This window comes from Arachis ipaensis, chromosome B1 (genome assembly GCF_059453495.1).
Source record: "Arachis ipaensis isolate K30076 ecotype BB chromosome B1, ASM5945349v1, whole genome shotgun sequence".
Taxonomy (NCBI): Eukaryota; Viridiplantae; Streptophyta; class Magnoliopsida; order Fabales; family Fabaceae; genus Arachis; species Arachis ipaensis.
The window spans coordinates 136,723,445-136,740,754 of record NC_142436.1 but is presented as its reverse complement, the minus strand read 5'-3'; the positions used below and the strand labels follow the sequence as shown (position 1 = coordinate 136,740,754).

The window sequence follows — 17,310 nt, the reverse complement described above, 5'->3', positions numbered from 1 at the left end:
TCTATTGGAGATGTTTTTATAGTTTTGCTAAATTTGTAATTAATTCTTTATATTTTTTCTTTTAATTAGATCCCTACATTATTTTTAATTTTGTAAATAGGTTCTTTTCGTATCAAAAAGGATAAAATTAATATAATATTTTTTTTCAAAAACTATGTAATCAAATATCTAATTAAATTTTTAATTATGGATATTTTTAATTTGTAAAAGAATATTTTATTAATTCTAATATTTTTTATACTAATAATGACTTAATTATAAAATTAAAAATAACAACAACAACAACAACAAAGCCTTATCCCACTAAGTGGGGTCGGCTACATGAATCAAACGACGCCATTGTGCTCTGTCATGTATCATGTCTACAGAGAGACCGTTTACATGTAGATCTCGTTTGACCACCTCATGGATGGTCTTCTTAGGTCTTCCTCTGCCTTTCGCCCTTTGTCCATCTTCCATCTCATCCACCCTCCTGACTGGATGTTCTATCGGTCTTCTTCTCACATGTCCAAACCACCTGAGACGTGATTCAACCATCTTTTCCACAATGGGTGCTACTCCAACTCTCTCCCTTATATCTTCATTCCTTATTTTATCCAATCGCGTATGACCACTCATCTATCTCAACATCTTCATCTCTGCCACACTCAGCTTATGTTCGTGCTCCCCTTTAGCCGCCCAACACTCCGTATCATAAAGCATAGCCGGTCTTATAGCGGTGCGATAGAATTTACCTTTAAGTTTTAAAGGCACTTTTTTGTCGCATATAAAACCAGATGCACTCCGCCATTTTGACCAACCTGCTTGGATCCTATGATTTACATCATGTTCAATCTCTCCATTATCATGTATGATGCACCCAAAATACTTAAAACTTTTAACTTTTCGTAGGATATTTTCTCCAATCTACTCCAACTCTCTCCCTTATATCTTCATTCCTTATTTTATCCAATCGCGTATGACCACTCATCTATCTCAACATCTTCATCTCTGCCACACTCAGCTTATGTTCGTGCTCCCCTTTAGCCGCCCAACACTCCGTATCATAAAGCATAGCCGGTCTTATAGCGGTGCGATAGAATTTACCTTTAAGTTTTAAAGGCACTTTTTTGTCGCATATAAAACCAGATGCACTCCGCCATTTTGACCAACCTGCTTGGATCCTATGATTTACATCCTGTTCAATCTCTCCATTATCATGTATGATGCACCCAAAATACTTAAAACTTTTAACTTTTCGTAGGATATTTTCTCCAATCTTCACTTCTATATTGAGGTTTTTCCTTCTCAAACACTTACATTCCATATATTCCGTCTTGCTACGGCTTATGCGCAGACCATACACTTCTAGAGCTTCTCTCCATAACTCCAACTTCTTATTTAGGTCTTCCCTTGACTCTCCCATAAGGACGATATCATCGGCAAAAAGCATGCACCATGGCACAGACTCTTGGATGTGCTCTGTGAGTACTTCCAAGACTAATGTGAAAAGGTATGGACTTAAGGATGATCCCTGGTGTAATCCTATACCAATAGGAAATTTCTCTGTCACACCACCTTGAGTCTTCACACTAGTTGTGGCCCCATCATACATGTCTTTAATTGCCTGAATATATGCGATCCTTACTCTCCTCTTTTCTAAAACCTTCCATAAGACCTCATTTGGTATCCTATCATACGCTTTTTCCAAATCAATAAACACCATATGTAGATCCCTTTTATTACTACGATAACTCTCCATCATCCTTCTTAATAGGTATATCGCTTCAGTGGTAGATCTGCCTGGCATAAATCCAAATTGGTTCTCTGTTACTTGTGTCTCTTTTCTCAACCTCCGTTCTATCACCCTTTCCCATAGTTTCATAGTATGACTCATAAGCTTAATCCCTCTATAGTTTCTGCAACTTTGTATATCCCCCTTATTCTTGTAGATAGGTACCAAGGTGCTCTTTCTCCACTCGTCAGGCATCTTCTTTGACCTTAAAATCTCATTAAAAAGTTTGGTTAACCAGTTGACGCCTTTTTCTCCAAGACCCTTCCAAACCTCAATCGGGATATTATCAGGTCCTACTGCCCTGCCATTTTTCATCTGCTTTAGAGCCTCTTTTACCTCAAAGTCTCGAATCCTTCAATAGTAGTCAAAGTTTTGATCTTCTTCCCTTGTGCATAATCGACCAAGGCTCGAAAGAGTCTTCTGTCCCTCATTAAATAACTTGTAAAAGTAGCTCTTCCACCTTTAATTAATCTTCTCCTCTTGAGCCAACACCTATCCATCCTTATCCTTTATGCACTTAACCTGATCCAAATCTCTCGTTCTTCTTTCCTGGCTCTTTGCGATTCTATATATACCTTTTTCTCCTTCTTTCGTGCCCAAAGACTGGTAGAGACCCTCATATGCTCTTGTTCTTGCTTTACTTACAGCCACTTTTGTCTCTTTCTTAGCCACCTTATATTTTTCCTAGTTATCTGCATTGCGGCATAAAGACCACTCTTTAAAGCACTCCCTTTTTATCTTTATCTTTTCTTGTATACTCGCATTCCACCACCAGGACTCCTTGTCTCTTGGTCCTGTTCCTTTAGATTCACCAAAACTTTCTTTTGCTGTTCTTCTAATAACTTCTGCCATCTCCCTCCACATCTCTTTCGCACTTCTGTTCCCATTCCACTTTGCCTATTCTCCTACCCGTCTTAGGAAGCTTCTTTGTTCCTCACCTTTCATCCGCCACCACCTCGTCCTTGGGTTCTTCGTATGATGTCTTTTCCTCAACTTTTGCTCAACGCGAAAATTCATGACGAGCACCCTATGTTGTGTTGTCAAACTCTCTCCCGAGATAATTTTACAGTTAATGCAAAATTTCCGGTCGACTCTCCTCAACAAGAAGAAATCGATTTGAGAACTTGTCATGCTACTCTTATAGGTTATAAGATGTTCGTCTCTCTTTTTAAAACATGTATTTGCGATAAGAAGATCAAAGGTTGAGGAAAAGTCCAAAATAGTTTTACCCTTGGCATTGATCACCCCGAAACCATGGCCTCCGTGAATGCTCCCATATCCAGTCACTTCTCTCCCAACATGGCCATTTAAATCTCCTCCTAAGAAAATCTTATCTCCCAAAGGTATGCCTTGAACCAAACTCTCTAGATCCTCCCAAAACCTTATCTTGTGTTGTTCGTCCGAACCCACTTGCGGTGCATAGGCGCTAATCACATGGAAAACACCTCCCTCCACCACAAGTTTGATAGAGATGATCCGATCTCCCACCCTCTTGACATCCACTACGTCCTTCTTCCACTGCTTATCCACAATTATTCCAACCCCATTCCTATTCTTCACCTTTCCTGTATACCAAAGTTTGAAACCAGAAGTATCCAACTCCCTAGCCTTTGCACCAACCCATTTTGTTTCTTATAGACACATAATATTAATCTTCCTCCTTGTCATGGTGTCCACCACCTCCATGGACTTTCCTGTTAGAGTGCCTATGTTCCATATCCCAAATCTCAACCTTCTGTCGCTTCGACCCTTACCTTTTACTTTGTGAACTAGCTTATTTACCCTCGTCCGTTCACGAAAACGCGAGAACCCTTGCTCATTTAACACTACATCCAGACACCGATGCAACGGCTCTTGTTTTGACACTGTACTCGAGCCATACAGCACGTTGCTTCCGGGCAACAACCTAGTTTTAGCGCAATAATGTCCTTAATTCATGTCATGGGGGTTCGACTATATTTTTATATTGGTTGTCGAAGACCTAACACAACCCTCCTCCTTTATCCGGGCTTGAGACCGGCTATGTACTGCAAATGTAACATAAGCGGAGTTAATTATAAATTTAATAAAATTATAGGAATCAACCGAATAATTAAATTTTACCAAAAAAAATCATATCAGTATTAAAATAACAGAATATTGTGTAAATGATGTCAATTAAAATATGATCTTTAAGGAGTTATTTAACTTAGAGCCGGGTAGAGTCGAAACTTAATCCGATTTACAAAAGCGCATTGATTTGAAGGTATAATGTTTATACGTTGAAGAGTCTTGATTGTGTTGTATTTTGTCAAAATGCATGTTTATTATGTGATGTTGGTATATTGAACTTTGTTGACTTTATAATGCATGAAGCACACTTAACTTTTTTAAGGCTTTGGGTGTTGGGTCCCACAAGCATTTGTTCAATAAACATAAGGGGACCGAGGACCCCTTCAAAAGCGGATCATTAAGACAAACCAATAATATCATTAGAGAATAATTAAAAAAATTGTATTGTTTTACTTATTGTCTTTGGTAAAAGATAATGAATTTACATTGTTTTACTTATTACTTATTTTATTTTGTGTGTATGACAGATTAATCAAATAAACTACAAAGTTGGATTGTGTTGTTAGTCACTTGGTCATGTAACCGAATCTATAATGCTAGAGAAAAAAAAAAAAATCTAAGTATAGAAGGCAAATGTCTTTGAAGGTTTGACTCTGATTTCACTTTGTTGCAAAAACTTATGTACCAGCAATTGTCGGCAGAAGACAAGCCTTTGCTTTTTGTTTATGTTATCTCTAAGGATATGCTACCCAATTCACAAAAATGAAAAGAAAACTAATTAATTTTCTATTTGAGAATAATTTCTCTTTTTCTCTTTAACTTTAATTGCTGCTTTAATTTGCTCATTTTATCAACATTATTAATTTATCATTATAGTCCAAAACGATTATGTTCTAAACAATAAATATGCTTTTTCAGATTCTAAGATGCCCTCTTCGATCAAAGAAAAAACTTTTTCAATAAATAAATAAATAAAATCCATTTATTTATTTTGAGTTGCTTCTGACTAATTAAATCTGGATTATATATTTTAAATGTTTTAAAGTGCCTTTCTTTTTGGATATACATCTTTTAGTGTACCAGACATTAATATTGATGAGAAAAAAATGCAATTACGGACCCTAATAGTATTTTTGTAATTAAAGTTTGATTTATTTGTAAGGTAAACTACTAATATCCAATAATTTTATATAGTTGAAAAAAATATTTTCCAAAGATATAATATAAATAAATTTTTTAAAATTTAAAAACTAATAAAAATAATCAGATACTGAATATATATTATCAAAAAATTTTAATAATGAATTTTGATATAATTTTTTACAGGAATGATTAAAAAAAATTGTCTATAAAATTAGTAATTTTACCGAAGTGTTTTTTTTCACGATTTATTTTGTGAACAACCAAAACTAATTTTGGAAAATAAGAAAAAAAAAGTCTAGAGATTGAGTATTTTACTTTGATTTTTTATATACACTTTTTAAATAGTTATTCAAATATCCTTATACAAATTTGAGTCAAATGTATAAATTATTTGTCAAATATAAAAGTTGTTTGTTATAATTGTAAATTTTTTCTAATCTTTTGCGATTATTTTTATTAGTAACATAAATTTTCTGATGTTTTTTCATCAAAATAAAATAAAATAAAATCTTTTATTATTGGATTATCTTACACCAACTTTTATTACAAATTTATCTTTTTTATATATAAATCATTACAGAGTACATGATTTTAAAATTTTCACGTAATATCTTGCACCTTTTAACAATGGAGAGTGCTAGGAGAACAATGAAAATTTTGAACAACATGAACAACCACCAATCAAATAAAAATACACTACACCCTAATTTAATGCTACTAATTAAATTTACTTTTTTAACCCTATTATTCATATTGTTTACATATTGTTCAAAAATCTTGTTGGTTACCTATAGTTTAGTACTAGAAGAATCCACAGCTACATTGTGGCACCCTTTCAATATTTAATATTATAGCCTACATCTTTTTGCTGGTTTTTAACACTGTAATGCAAGGGATTAGCCATAATACTAAATCTTAGCAGGACGTGCCATGATTTTGTTATGCATCTCTTTACTACTAAGTCACTATGCAAGATATTACATAAAATTAAAAATTAAAACTATGTTTATTAAAAAAAAGGGACAAATTTATAATTCCATAATACTATTTTTGTAATTTACCCTTCTTTGCAAAACAATTCCTGTGCAGGTTCATTCCTATGATTATTCGATTCTGGTGTTTATAATTGCAATGACAAAAAAAAAAAAAGTTTAGGATATGTTGTCAACAATATGGCAGTGCATCCAGGTAACACAACACATTATATTAATAAAAAGAATGCTAATTATGCAGAGGCATAAACTTGGCAACCCTTAATTATTTATGTGTGTGTCCAGATCATCAGCTTCTATAGCTTTATTTAGGAATGTGTCTGGTCAAAAGAAGACTCTTGCTTTGTAATTTATCAACTTCTGATCAATAAATATTTACCAATCTCAGCAAATAATTGTATAATGCTTCCCATCTACTATGAACATATAATGCGCTCTCCTTTTCTTTTCTATATGGAGAAAGAAAGCAAATTAAAAGATTAAAAAAAAAATTGGTATACCTCATAAAAGTTGTCTCATATTTAAGAACGTGACTTAATTTACTTTGTTGAAAATTTATTTTAGTATGTAATTTATTAACATTTTTTAGAAAATATACCTTAATTCTGAGGGTTATTTTTTTCATATAGATTAAATATATGTAGTATGTTGTTATTAGAAGTTTAAGTTTTTTTATACGGAGTTATTTTTTTAATTGATAATAATTAAATCGGACCATCTGATTTGTTTAAAGAGGAAAGACAAATTATAAATCAGATAGTCTGATTTTAATTGTTAATTTTTTTTTATTTTTAAAGATAAAAATCAAAGAGTCTGATTTCAATATTAAAATTTTTTTAATTTTCAAAATCACAAATCAAACAATCTTTTTTTTAAGTTGAACAATATAAATTGATAGATATGATTGTTTTTGGATGCCATTGTACAACCAAAAAAGAAATCGGTGCCTCTAATTTCTTAAATTCTATAACTTTAAAAATCACATCTCCTACCTCATTCTTTTGTGATATATGTACACATATAATGATTAATTAATGACAAAAATTATTAAATTTTGATAATTCTCTAATATTTTTTTAAAAGTATTTCTAATTTATCTCAACCATGTTCGGATTCTTTACTATTACACCTTTCTTAAGTCTACCTAATCTCTCACTTTATTCAACTTTAGTCTTTATATGAAGAAATTAAGGTTGATATTTACCACCTAGTGATATGTTTAATTTCTCTAATTTTTTTTTTCTCTTAGGGGGACCATTTCAATTGATGAAGAGAAGAGAAACACCGCATGATTACTAAAGCATAAAATCAGTGTGGTCGAGACTTTGGCGGCAATTGAGATCAGTAGTAGATAGAAATTTTTAGAAGTGTTGTACGTATAATGTATGAGTTTGTAATATTGTAATAATACTTAGAATTAAGAATTGTCTTAACTCATCCTAAAGAAAAAAAAAAAAAACACAGAATCAATAAACAAAAACAAAAAATAATTTGTGCTCTGTTTAGACTGCAAGATCTGTTTTGCAAGCAGCACATAATTATTCTTGTACAAAAGAGACATGTCTCTACTCTCTTGTCTCTTATTTCTTACTAAATCACAATATCCAATCGCATGTGTTTCTTTTAACTGGACAATGCTTATTCTAATTCATTCAGATAGTTTTTAATTTTTTATATAAATAAAATAAAATAAACTAGTATAAAATCACAAGAAACATATGAGGAGTATAACACTTATTATAATAGGTAGTTGATTGCTATAATGAAATAGGCTTCCTTTGTATTTTTGCATTGGATACTTTCCCTTTATGCATAATAAATGACACAACAAACAACAGAGTCATATGAAAAAGATTATTATATACATATCAAGAAGCCATTCTTTAATATAATAATGCATGATAACTTTGTAATCACTTAATTAAATCAATAAAAGAATTACCTCTCTATATCTATGTAACTGAGATGTGAAGCAATGAAATCTAATATCTTATATGCCTTTGAAACTAAGTGCAATTGAGAGAGTATTGCAAGAAGGGTGAACATCTTTCCGAGTCAGAGAATCACACGGAATTGCATTTGACCATTGCTTCTCTAATTATTTCACTCAAAATTAATTACTAAATTAGTTATTAAATTAGTCACTCATCAATAATATATATATATATATATATATATATATATATATATATATATAATGGTTAATTTTTTGTGTATAGATAATATTTTTGTGCTGCTCTGATCTAAAAGTGCTTAACCCACATCACCTCAACAATTTTCCTTAAAGAAATAACATGGTATGGGACCACATACATACATGGCCTAAAACTTAACATGGCAAATGCATTGTATGTATGCAACCTGGTGCTTTGCCCTTTCAAACCAATCATATCATTCCTCCATATACTGTGTGGACAGAAGAAATTCAATAACGGTATACCATCTAAATATGATCCCTACTAATTAAACATTAAAACATAGTATTTTAATGATGATTAAATATATAAAATTAGCTTTTAATTATTTCATATTAACTAACGTTTCTTTGATTATAATTTTTTTAAATCCTCTCATTTTGGAAAATTTAGAATTTGAATTAAGATTTAGAATTTAAAAATTAGAGTTTAAGATTTAGATTTAGAATTAAAATTTAACATTTATAGTTTAAAGGGATTAAAGTTGTGATATTAGGAAGAAAAAAGGAAAAGATATAAAAAGATATTAAATATAAAAATTAAAAAATAATTTAAGAAAATCAGCTAAAATTAATAATGATAACTAATTTTTTCTATGGGGATTGTGGTGAAGAATAATTGTGTAACCTCAAATATCAAAATATCAATGAGTATAGTACAAGTAGTGCTTTATGAATATTTAAAAGCTCCTTGTATATATGAAAGTGTATCCTCTAGTTAAAATTTTGGAAAAAAAACATGCCAGAATATATTATGATAAATTAGTATTTATTAGAATTATTTAGTATTTTTAAATATTTATCATAGAATATTACATTTTTATTATTATAATCTCTTAGCACTTATAAATATTTTTTTATATTATATTATTTTACATAACTTGAATATACATAATTTTTTTTCTCTACTACTCTCTACCTTTTTTAACATGGTATCATAGTTACGGTATCTTTCTTGAAGAGGATAAGTTGTTTTTCTTCTAGTGAAATCACCGTGTTTTTCATATTTTTCTTTCATGCTATTTTTTTCCTTCTCTTTTGCCAATGCTTTGATACTTTTTCACCTAACCAATTAGTTCATTCACTACTTACTTATTCTCATGGAGAAACTATATATTTTTCATCACCTTCCGATAGTTTGTCATCTCTTTACACTTTGTCATATTTTTAGCAGTTTTCCGGCAGTTTGCCATCTTTTCAGCAGTTGACCATTCTTCCGGCAGTTCCGTCTATGTTTTCTTGTTGCAGTTCCGTCTGCGTTTCTTTGTGGCAATTTCGTTTGCGTTTCCTTTTTAGACAGCGGCAGTTCCGTCTGCGCTTCCTTCAGACAGCGGCAGTTCCGTCTGCGCTTCCTTTAGACAGCGGCAGTTCTGTCTACGCTTCTTTCAGACAGCAGCAATTCCATTTGCGCTTCTTTTCGACAGTTTTGTCTGCACCCGTTCTATTAGTTTATGCATTTTTTTATTTGGTTGTTTTAAATATGTAACTTGAGTTTGAGGGGGATGTCAGAATATATTAGGATCAATTAGCATTTATTAGAATTATTTAGTATATATGAATATTTATTATAGAATATTACGTCTTTATTATTACGATTCTTTTACCATCTATAAATACCCTTTTATATTGTATCATTTAAGATAATTTGAACACACTCAATAATACACAAATGCTTTCTCCACTTTAGTCTCTTGTTTCTAACAAAATGTACATAAACTAAAGCAATGTTAATATTACATGAATCTCTCAAAATAAATAATATTACGTAGATGTCTTCAATCATACTTTTATATAAATCGAATTAAAAGAATTCGAATTATATATTATAGAACTAAATCGAAACAAGTGTGTTCGAATTACATGGAAATTTGGATTTAAGTATAAATCAAATTCATGAAATTCGAATTTGTCCTCGTATTACTAAATCAAATCAGTATAACTCGAATTACATGGTACACTACTAAATTGAATTAAGTCATTTCGATTTACATTCCCTTAGTAATTTGAATGTAACAAATTTGATTTATGCTCAATAGTTGCATGGCTAATGGTAAATCGAATCCATTATGTTCGAATTAGTATGCATTGAGCTATATATATAAATCGAATTTCTCATTATAGTGAGACTCACAATGACTAGTAATGATAGTTTTTTTAGTTCTGATGCATTATAGAGGGTCAATTAAGAAAAAAACGCAATTTGGAATTAAATTTACTGATAAGAATTCGCTTAGTATTTTTCTCAAACCTTCAACGAGTTTTACCGAGTTTCAGAATACTATAATCTAAAAACTGGAGATGCAAGGCGTGAAACGGGTGGATAAGTTATTTTATAGAATTCTGATTTTCATGTTGCTGGATGATGTGAAGTACAATTCATTCGTCATAGGCAGTGACGAAGATTTGCAAGTTCTGTTTCATTGTCGTCGTTAGTTTCCCGAAGTGAGGACCCCTGAGCTATTGGCCAAGCTTATAGATGTGGTATGTAGTTCAGGAGGTTTGAACTGGAATTCTCAACCTTCAGCAATGCCAGCCTACTCTAGTTTAATACCTCTTGGTGCCTCATCATCTGTGCTCGTGATTGCACCTGAGACAGTTTTAGTTGTGTCTCTGTCCTTCGCAGCTGATCTACACAGCAATTGTGACGGAGAAATAGGTGATACTCGGCCCTTTGGTGAGCTTGCAATTGTGATGGCTGGTACTCTTGCTACGGTCCCGGTTTTCGGATAGGGTGGAGCCCTGGATGGTTTGGAGGATGTATTGCGAGATGATGATGATGATGATGATGATGATGATGATGATGATGATGATGATGATGATGATGATGATGATGTGGAACTCGCCACGATTGCTGATGATAGTGATGATGACATAGCGAGGAGTAATCCAGTTGGGGGTAGTGGAGCAGCTAGTTCAGGAACTCAGCAGTACTCCTGTAATTTTTAATTTTGGACTTGGATACCATGATACAGTAGGGGGTACCTGGCGTACCTGTTGGATTTGGGGCCAGAGATACACAAGATACAAAAAGACTAGCTGAGTTTTAAGTTGATCAACAGTTTGGGGATAAAGAAGAGGTCGTCTTAAGCGTGAAGACTTATAACATCTGCCGTGGGGTTGACTACAGAGTGTTAGAATTCGATCATCACAAGTACTATAGAAGTGTAAGGAGTTTGGCAACAGTTGCACAATGTTAAATTTCATTCACTAACCTCTTCATGGACGTTACCAGCAACATGGGTGACTCCGTCCAACCAATAGATTCTATTCGGGTCGTCTTCTATTTCCGCAGTTTGAATCTTCTAGTATAGATTTCCAAAATTACTCTGGATTTTTCGTTTTGGAGGGATTTAGTATGATGAAATGTAAGTCGAAACAAATGAATTCAAATTCTATATATAGGAAAATCTATGCTAAATTGAATTTACTTTTGTCGATTTACTATGAGCACGACACCACTACTAAATTGAATTGAGTTCATTTGAATTACTATGTGATATAATACAAATCTATATTATTCAATTTACCATGGGATACAATACCATGGCTAAATCGAATAAAGTAGTATCGAATTATTATGTGTCATAATACCATGAGTGAATTCACATGCAAATCAAAGCTAATTATATCGATTTACAATGTTTCCATGTAATTCGAACACACTTGTTTCAATTTAGTATTATAATGTATAATTTAAATTTCTTTAATTCGATTTATATAAAAGTATGATTGAAGACATCCACATAACATTATTTGTTTTAAAAAATTCATGTAATATTGACATTGTTTTAGTTTAAGTATGTGTTTTATCCCAATGAGTTATAGTTCAAATGGCATAATCTCCCCATACTTAATTAAAATGTTGTGGGTTCGAATCTCCTATCTTTAATAAAAAAAAATGTATGTGTTTTACCCTAAAATTTTCTAAGATAACCATTTATTTAAGTTTCAATATGGGACAGTCTTTTCCCTTTCGCTCATTCAAAGATTGCTCATAACATAGCAAATGAAGAAATTCTTCTACAATATTTTATTAACACACCTTATACAGCACCTTCATACCTTATTGGCATGGTGTTGATTAAATATTTGATTCAGAAAAACAATTAGCTACAGTTTTCTCTTTAAACAATTGGAAAGGTTGAAAAGTGAAAATTGGATTGGAATTGACTCAATTGAGTTTTCAAAAATTTTCATTATATGCATATAGCCTAATTGGGATGCAAGAAAGAAAGATAGTAGTAGTGACATGTTTTATTTTCCCTATCACAATCACAAATGACACAATTGGAAAATGAAATATGGAAGAAGGGTATAATGGACCAATGAGAAAATTGATATGGTGTCCAGTCTGTTTCCTTGACTATCCAGCTTACTGAATGAGATAACAAAACAAAGTCCCATTAAATAATAAATATACTTGGATTAAAATGAAATTTAGTAATTTACGCAATTCAAGGTATATGGAAATTGGAGAAAAAAAAATATGACTTTGGGCTTATTCGTTGTGCAGTCTGTTCACTTGACCTTTTCAAAGTATTTTTTCAATTATTTTATTAATTTTTAATTATTATTTTCTTTCACAAATCAGTACTATAAAGTCTAGACCATTATTTTCAATTTAATTCAATAAACCCATTGTTTACTTGTCTCAATGTGCAATAATAATTACGCTGTTGATATTTTAAAATTGATGGCTGACTTGCAAAAATGAAATATAGAAAAAGACCAAGGTAAATTAATTATTAATAAAATTAGAATTTAGTAGTACTTTTTTAAATAAAAATTTAATACAGTATCTTTTTCCATTTCCACAATTGTATATTATTGTACTGATGTATTTATTATTAATGTCAAATACTACCATTTAAGTCTTAAGCATCTGTTTATCTGTCACAGTCTGCACAAATAATCATGGGAATATAAAAAGAATTGGAAGTGGAATTTTATTTTATTTAATTAATAATTTCTTTTCTTTTTCTTAAAAAAAAAAATAGAAAAAGGAAAGAAAACATGCAGGGAAAATTGAAAGAGATTAAAAAGGGTGGTGTGTGGGGGAGGGAAGAAATTTGAAGAAACAGCAAAGAAAGTTTGGATTTTTGATGCTTATTTTTTACTGTAATGTAATGTGAGGGAGTGATTCATTCATTCCTTTCGCTTCTTCTCATGTCACTTCCCATCACCTACCACTGATAATTCCATGCCTTGTTATTAACCCCACCAACACCAATTTCCCTCTTCATTCTCAGAATTTCATGTGCCTCTTGTGCTCTCCAATTCCCTCCAACAACAACTTCACAAAAAGGCTAAAAAGGGTTCATCTTTTTGTGTGAGGAGGGAGGGGGCAATGGTGCTGCTCTTAGAATTGAAAAAGCTCCATTTTTGAGGTTGGAAGCTGAGACCCATTTGCACAATTGAGAGAACCCAGAATTCAAAGTCACATTTTGAGTAATGGGGTTGAGATGGGAATGTGCCAACGGGTTCATATCCAAGAGGGTATTTTTGGGTGCACAAGAGATCTAGTATTCTAGCTTTTTTGAGAATTCTGTGAAGGATTTCAGTAATTGGGTTCTGGAAAGGTATTCACTTTCTCCTCTCGCTTATATGCCATTTTTCTTTTTGATTCTCTGCTTAGTTGCTGGAAAAATCTCAGAGATGTTAACACATGACTCTGCCTTAATCATTTGTTTCTTTTTTTTAATAACAAATTTGAACTTTTATTTTTGACCTCATTTTTCCTGATAGAAACTTAATAGTGTTAGATTTCCTCCTGAATTCGGTTTTCAAATATGATTTTAAACATTTTTTAATGCTCTTTTGGCCTCTTAAAGATTTATATTTTCAAAAAACTTTTGAAGCAATAGAGCTGCATTTTAATTTTTTACACTGTTCTGGTTCATATTTGCTTGATTTTTACACGTACCGAGTCAAATATTCAGTAAGAGGAACGGACCTTTTCCATCTATTTCCATGTGGAAAAGGTGTTAAACAATTTAGATGTGTGATTTTCTTTTTTGAACATGTTTCCATGTATGGTGTGACTTGTGAGGAACTCAGTACCATAAGATGTTAATGCTTGGTTTGGTTATTTGCATTGAAGTGCATTCTTATATTTAACACTGGGTTCTACAGATATATTGGCAACAATAAATGGCATCTGATCTGAGTTCAGGGCTGTCCAAGAAAACGTTTGTTTTTGGTTTGAAGGCATGGGAACTAATGGGGATACTAGTTGGGTTGTTCATTGTAATCATTCTCGTAGTGCTATCGATATGTCTCACATCAAGAAAGAAATCCAGAAGAGTCAATGGAATGATTCCCCTTAGTCGCATGTTATCTGTTTCGGATGAGATCAAAGAGATTAGAGTTGATCAAGCTTCGGCAAATAATCAACCCCAAAGTGGTGCTTTTATGAGTCTGTATGACAAATTTAGTGACAGGGACTCTGAAAAGGTATTGATCCAAACAAAGAATGGGGATAATAGCAGTCACTCAGGTTCATTTATCCATGCCGAGAAAGACACAGGTGGTTCCCAATCAGGAGAAGAAAGCGGAGCCAAGTCTGTTTCTGCTTATAGAATTTCTTCAGCTTCACCTTTATCTGGTCTGCCTGAGTTCTCTCACCTTGGCTGGGGGCACTGGTTTACATTAAGGGACCTAGAAGTTGCAACGAACAGGTTTTCGAAAGACAATGTTATCGGTGAAGGGGGATATGGAGTTGTTTATCAAGGCAAGTTAATCAATGGGAGTCCTGTGGCTGTTAAGAAGCTCCTCAATAATCTGTAAGATTTTTGAATTAGATTATCAGTTTTTTTGGCTATTTGTATGTTCAATTTCAAAATTGGTTTTATGGAATCTTTCTTGTCTTGTTTTACTAGGATGTGTGTATGCAGCTAGTTTAACTAACACTATCGTCTCACCTGATGCAGAGGACAAGCCGAGAAGGAATTTAGGGTGGAAGTTGAGGCTATTGGTCATGTGCGGCACAAGAACTTAGTCAGACTTCTAGGTTATTGCATTGAAGGCACTCACAGGTATCAAATTGTTTTGTTCTGCATTCCATTTAATTAAACATCAAGATCTCCACTTTTGTTATTATCATTATTATATGGAGATAAATGAGTCATTACAAAATGGTAACTGCATAATTATTATTATCTTTTTTTTAACTTGTATCCATTTGTGTTTGACTTTTGATGGCTGCTTTTATATGGATCTGACCATAAAAAATGAATATTTAATACTTCTATTAATTACTGGAACATTTTGTTGCATGAAATTTCTTGGTAAACGGCATTCATGGTTGAAAATGAAGCTGCATATGGGAACATTTCTATTTTAACCCTTAGTGCTTCTCTGCGAATTTCAGGTTGTTAGTTTATGAGTATGTTAACAACGGCAATTTAGAGCAATGGCTTCATGGAGCCATGCGGCAGTATGGTTTTCTCACTTGGGATGCTCGGATTAAAATTCTTCTTGGAACAGCTAAAGCGTATGCTCTTTTAGACATAAAAAACATTCACTACTTGATCTGGGTCTTTCTTTCGACTTATGGATCTTGATCATATTGCAGGTTGGCTTACTTGCACGAGGCAATCGAACCAAAAGTAGTACATCGAGATATTAAGTCAAGCAATATTTTAATTGATGATGATTTCAATGCCAAAATATCCGACTTTGGGCTGGCTAAGTTACTTGGTGCTGGAAAAAGTCATATTACAACTCGAGTAATGGGAACTTTCGGGTAAGATGTTTCTCTAACAATTTAGGACTTGTTTTATGTTTCAAAAGTAAATTTCCTTCTCATTTCCCATTTGTACCTTTTTATGTTGTACATTACAAATTGTGAATGAACTTAATCTTTTAGGTTATTGTTGACTAACATATTTTCCTCCATTTTATGCCTGATTTGCATTTTTCAGATATGTAGCTCCTGAATATGCCAATTCTGGCTTATTGAATGAGAAGAGTGATGTTTATAGCTTCGGGGTATTGCTCCTCGAAGCAATAACTGGAAGAGACCCAGTGGATTATAGCCGACCAGCAGCTGAGGTGAGTCGTGCATGCATATCATGTTTCTTTTTGTTTTTTATTTTTTTGTGGTAGCATCATATGAGAGTTAAGAAACTTACATTATCTTCGTCAATGCATAGCTTCACTTGAACTCTAAATATGAAAAATAACCATCGAAATTTCCCTAAGTACTCGACAACTTTTGCTATTCAACTTAAAATCATTGGACTTTGTAGGTAAATCTTGTTGACTGGCTCAAGATGATGGTAGGCAACAGGCGAGCAGAGGAGGTGGTGGATCCCAACATTGAGACCAGGCCATCGACAAGTGCCCTGAAAAGGGTCCTTTTGACTGCGTTGAGGTGTGTTGATCCAGATTCTGAGAAAAGACCGAAAATGAGTCAAGTTGTCCGAATGCTTGAATCAGAGGAATATCCCGTACCTAGAGAGGTACATCATTTAAATTCTTTATTTGAAGAAAGTCATGACTGAACCACCTACTTTGATATCACTTGGTTATTCCATGTTAAGATTTGCAATTGGTGTTTTCTCAAAGAAGTTTATCAACATTTCAGGACCGAAGACGCCGAAAAAATCAGGCCGGAAACGCGGAGCTGGATGGTCAGAAGGAGGCTTCTGATACAGATAAGAGCGACAATCCAGATTCCAAGCCAAATGGCAGAAGTAACCAACGGAAGTAAAGCCAGGAAGGCTGTACAAATTGGAAGAAATACTAATGAAGGGTCAATTTTTGCATTCTTTTGAGCATACTATGAGTTTTATGATTACCACATTGGCCATCAAAGCATGTTACTCTGAAATGGTTTTATATACTTATTTTGTTGTTATAGCTCAGAAAAAATGTAGATGCTAGGAATATATAGATTGTTGTGTATGAAATACAAGAGACAGCAAACAGATCCCTGCTTGCACTATTGTGTACAGTTTCATTGTTATTCTTGCCCTTATACTTTGTTTTTGTCACTCATGAGGACCCTGAAGCAAGGGAAGTATTGCTGCTGCATTGTGTAAAATGACAAGGGAAAAAAAGATCATCAAAAACAGAAAAAGAAGTGCTTATTATTGTCTATAATTGCAGTGAGTTATTTCTTTGTTATTATGGAACAATAGTTTGTCCTCTTC

The 17,310-nt window shown here is 32.8% G+C and overlaps 1 protein-coding gene across 1 annotated transcript; it reads left to right on the top strand.

Annotated features, from left to right (window-relative positions):
- The first annotated feature begins 13,162 nt into the window (after window positions 1-13,162).
- LOC107635432 (putative receptor-like protein kinase At5g18500) lies at window positions 13,163-17,260 on the top strand. The gene is made up of 8 exons (XM_016338910.3): window positions 13,163-13,734; window positions 14,288-14,937; window positions 15,085-15,189; window positions 15,525-15,647; window positions 15,729-15,899; window positions 16,078-16,207; window positions 16,405-16,617; window positions 16,743-17,260. Exons 2-8 carry the CDS (start codon window positions 14,306-14,308, stop codon window positions 16,866-16,868), a joined length of 1,500 nt encoding a protein of 499 aa, XP_016194396.1. The 5' UTR covers window positions 13,163-13,734; window positions 14,288-14,305; the 3' UTR covers window positions 16,869-17,260.
- The last annotated feature ends 50 nt before the right edge of the window (window positions 17,261-17,310 follow it).

What these genes read in the sequence shown, in the direction of transcription:
- LOC107635432 (XM_016338910.3), top strand. Translation starts at nt 14,306, where the DNA reads ATGGCATCTGATCTGAGTTCAGGGCTGTCCAAGAAAACGTTTGTTTTT. An exon ending in AAGAAGCTCCTCAATAATCT is followed by an intron (nt 14,938 to 15,084) that starts GTAAGATTTTTG and finishes CACCTGATGCAG; the next exon opens with AGGACAAGCCGAGAAGGAAT. An exon ending in ATAGCCGACCAGCAGCTGAG is followed by an intron (nt 16,208 to 16,404) that starts GTGAGTCGTGCA and finishes TGGACTTTGTAG; the next exon opens with GTAAATCTTGTTGACTGGCT.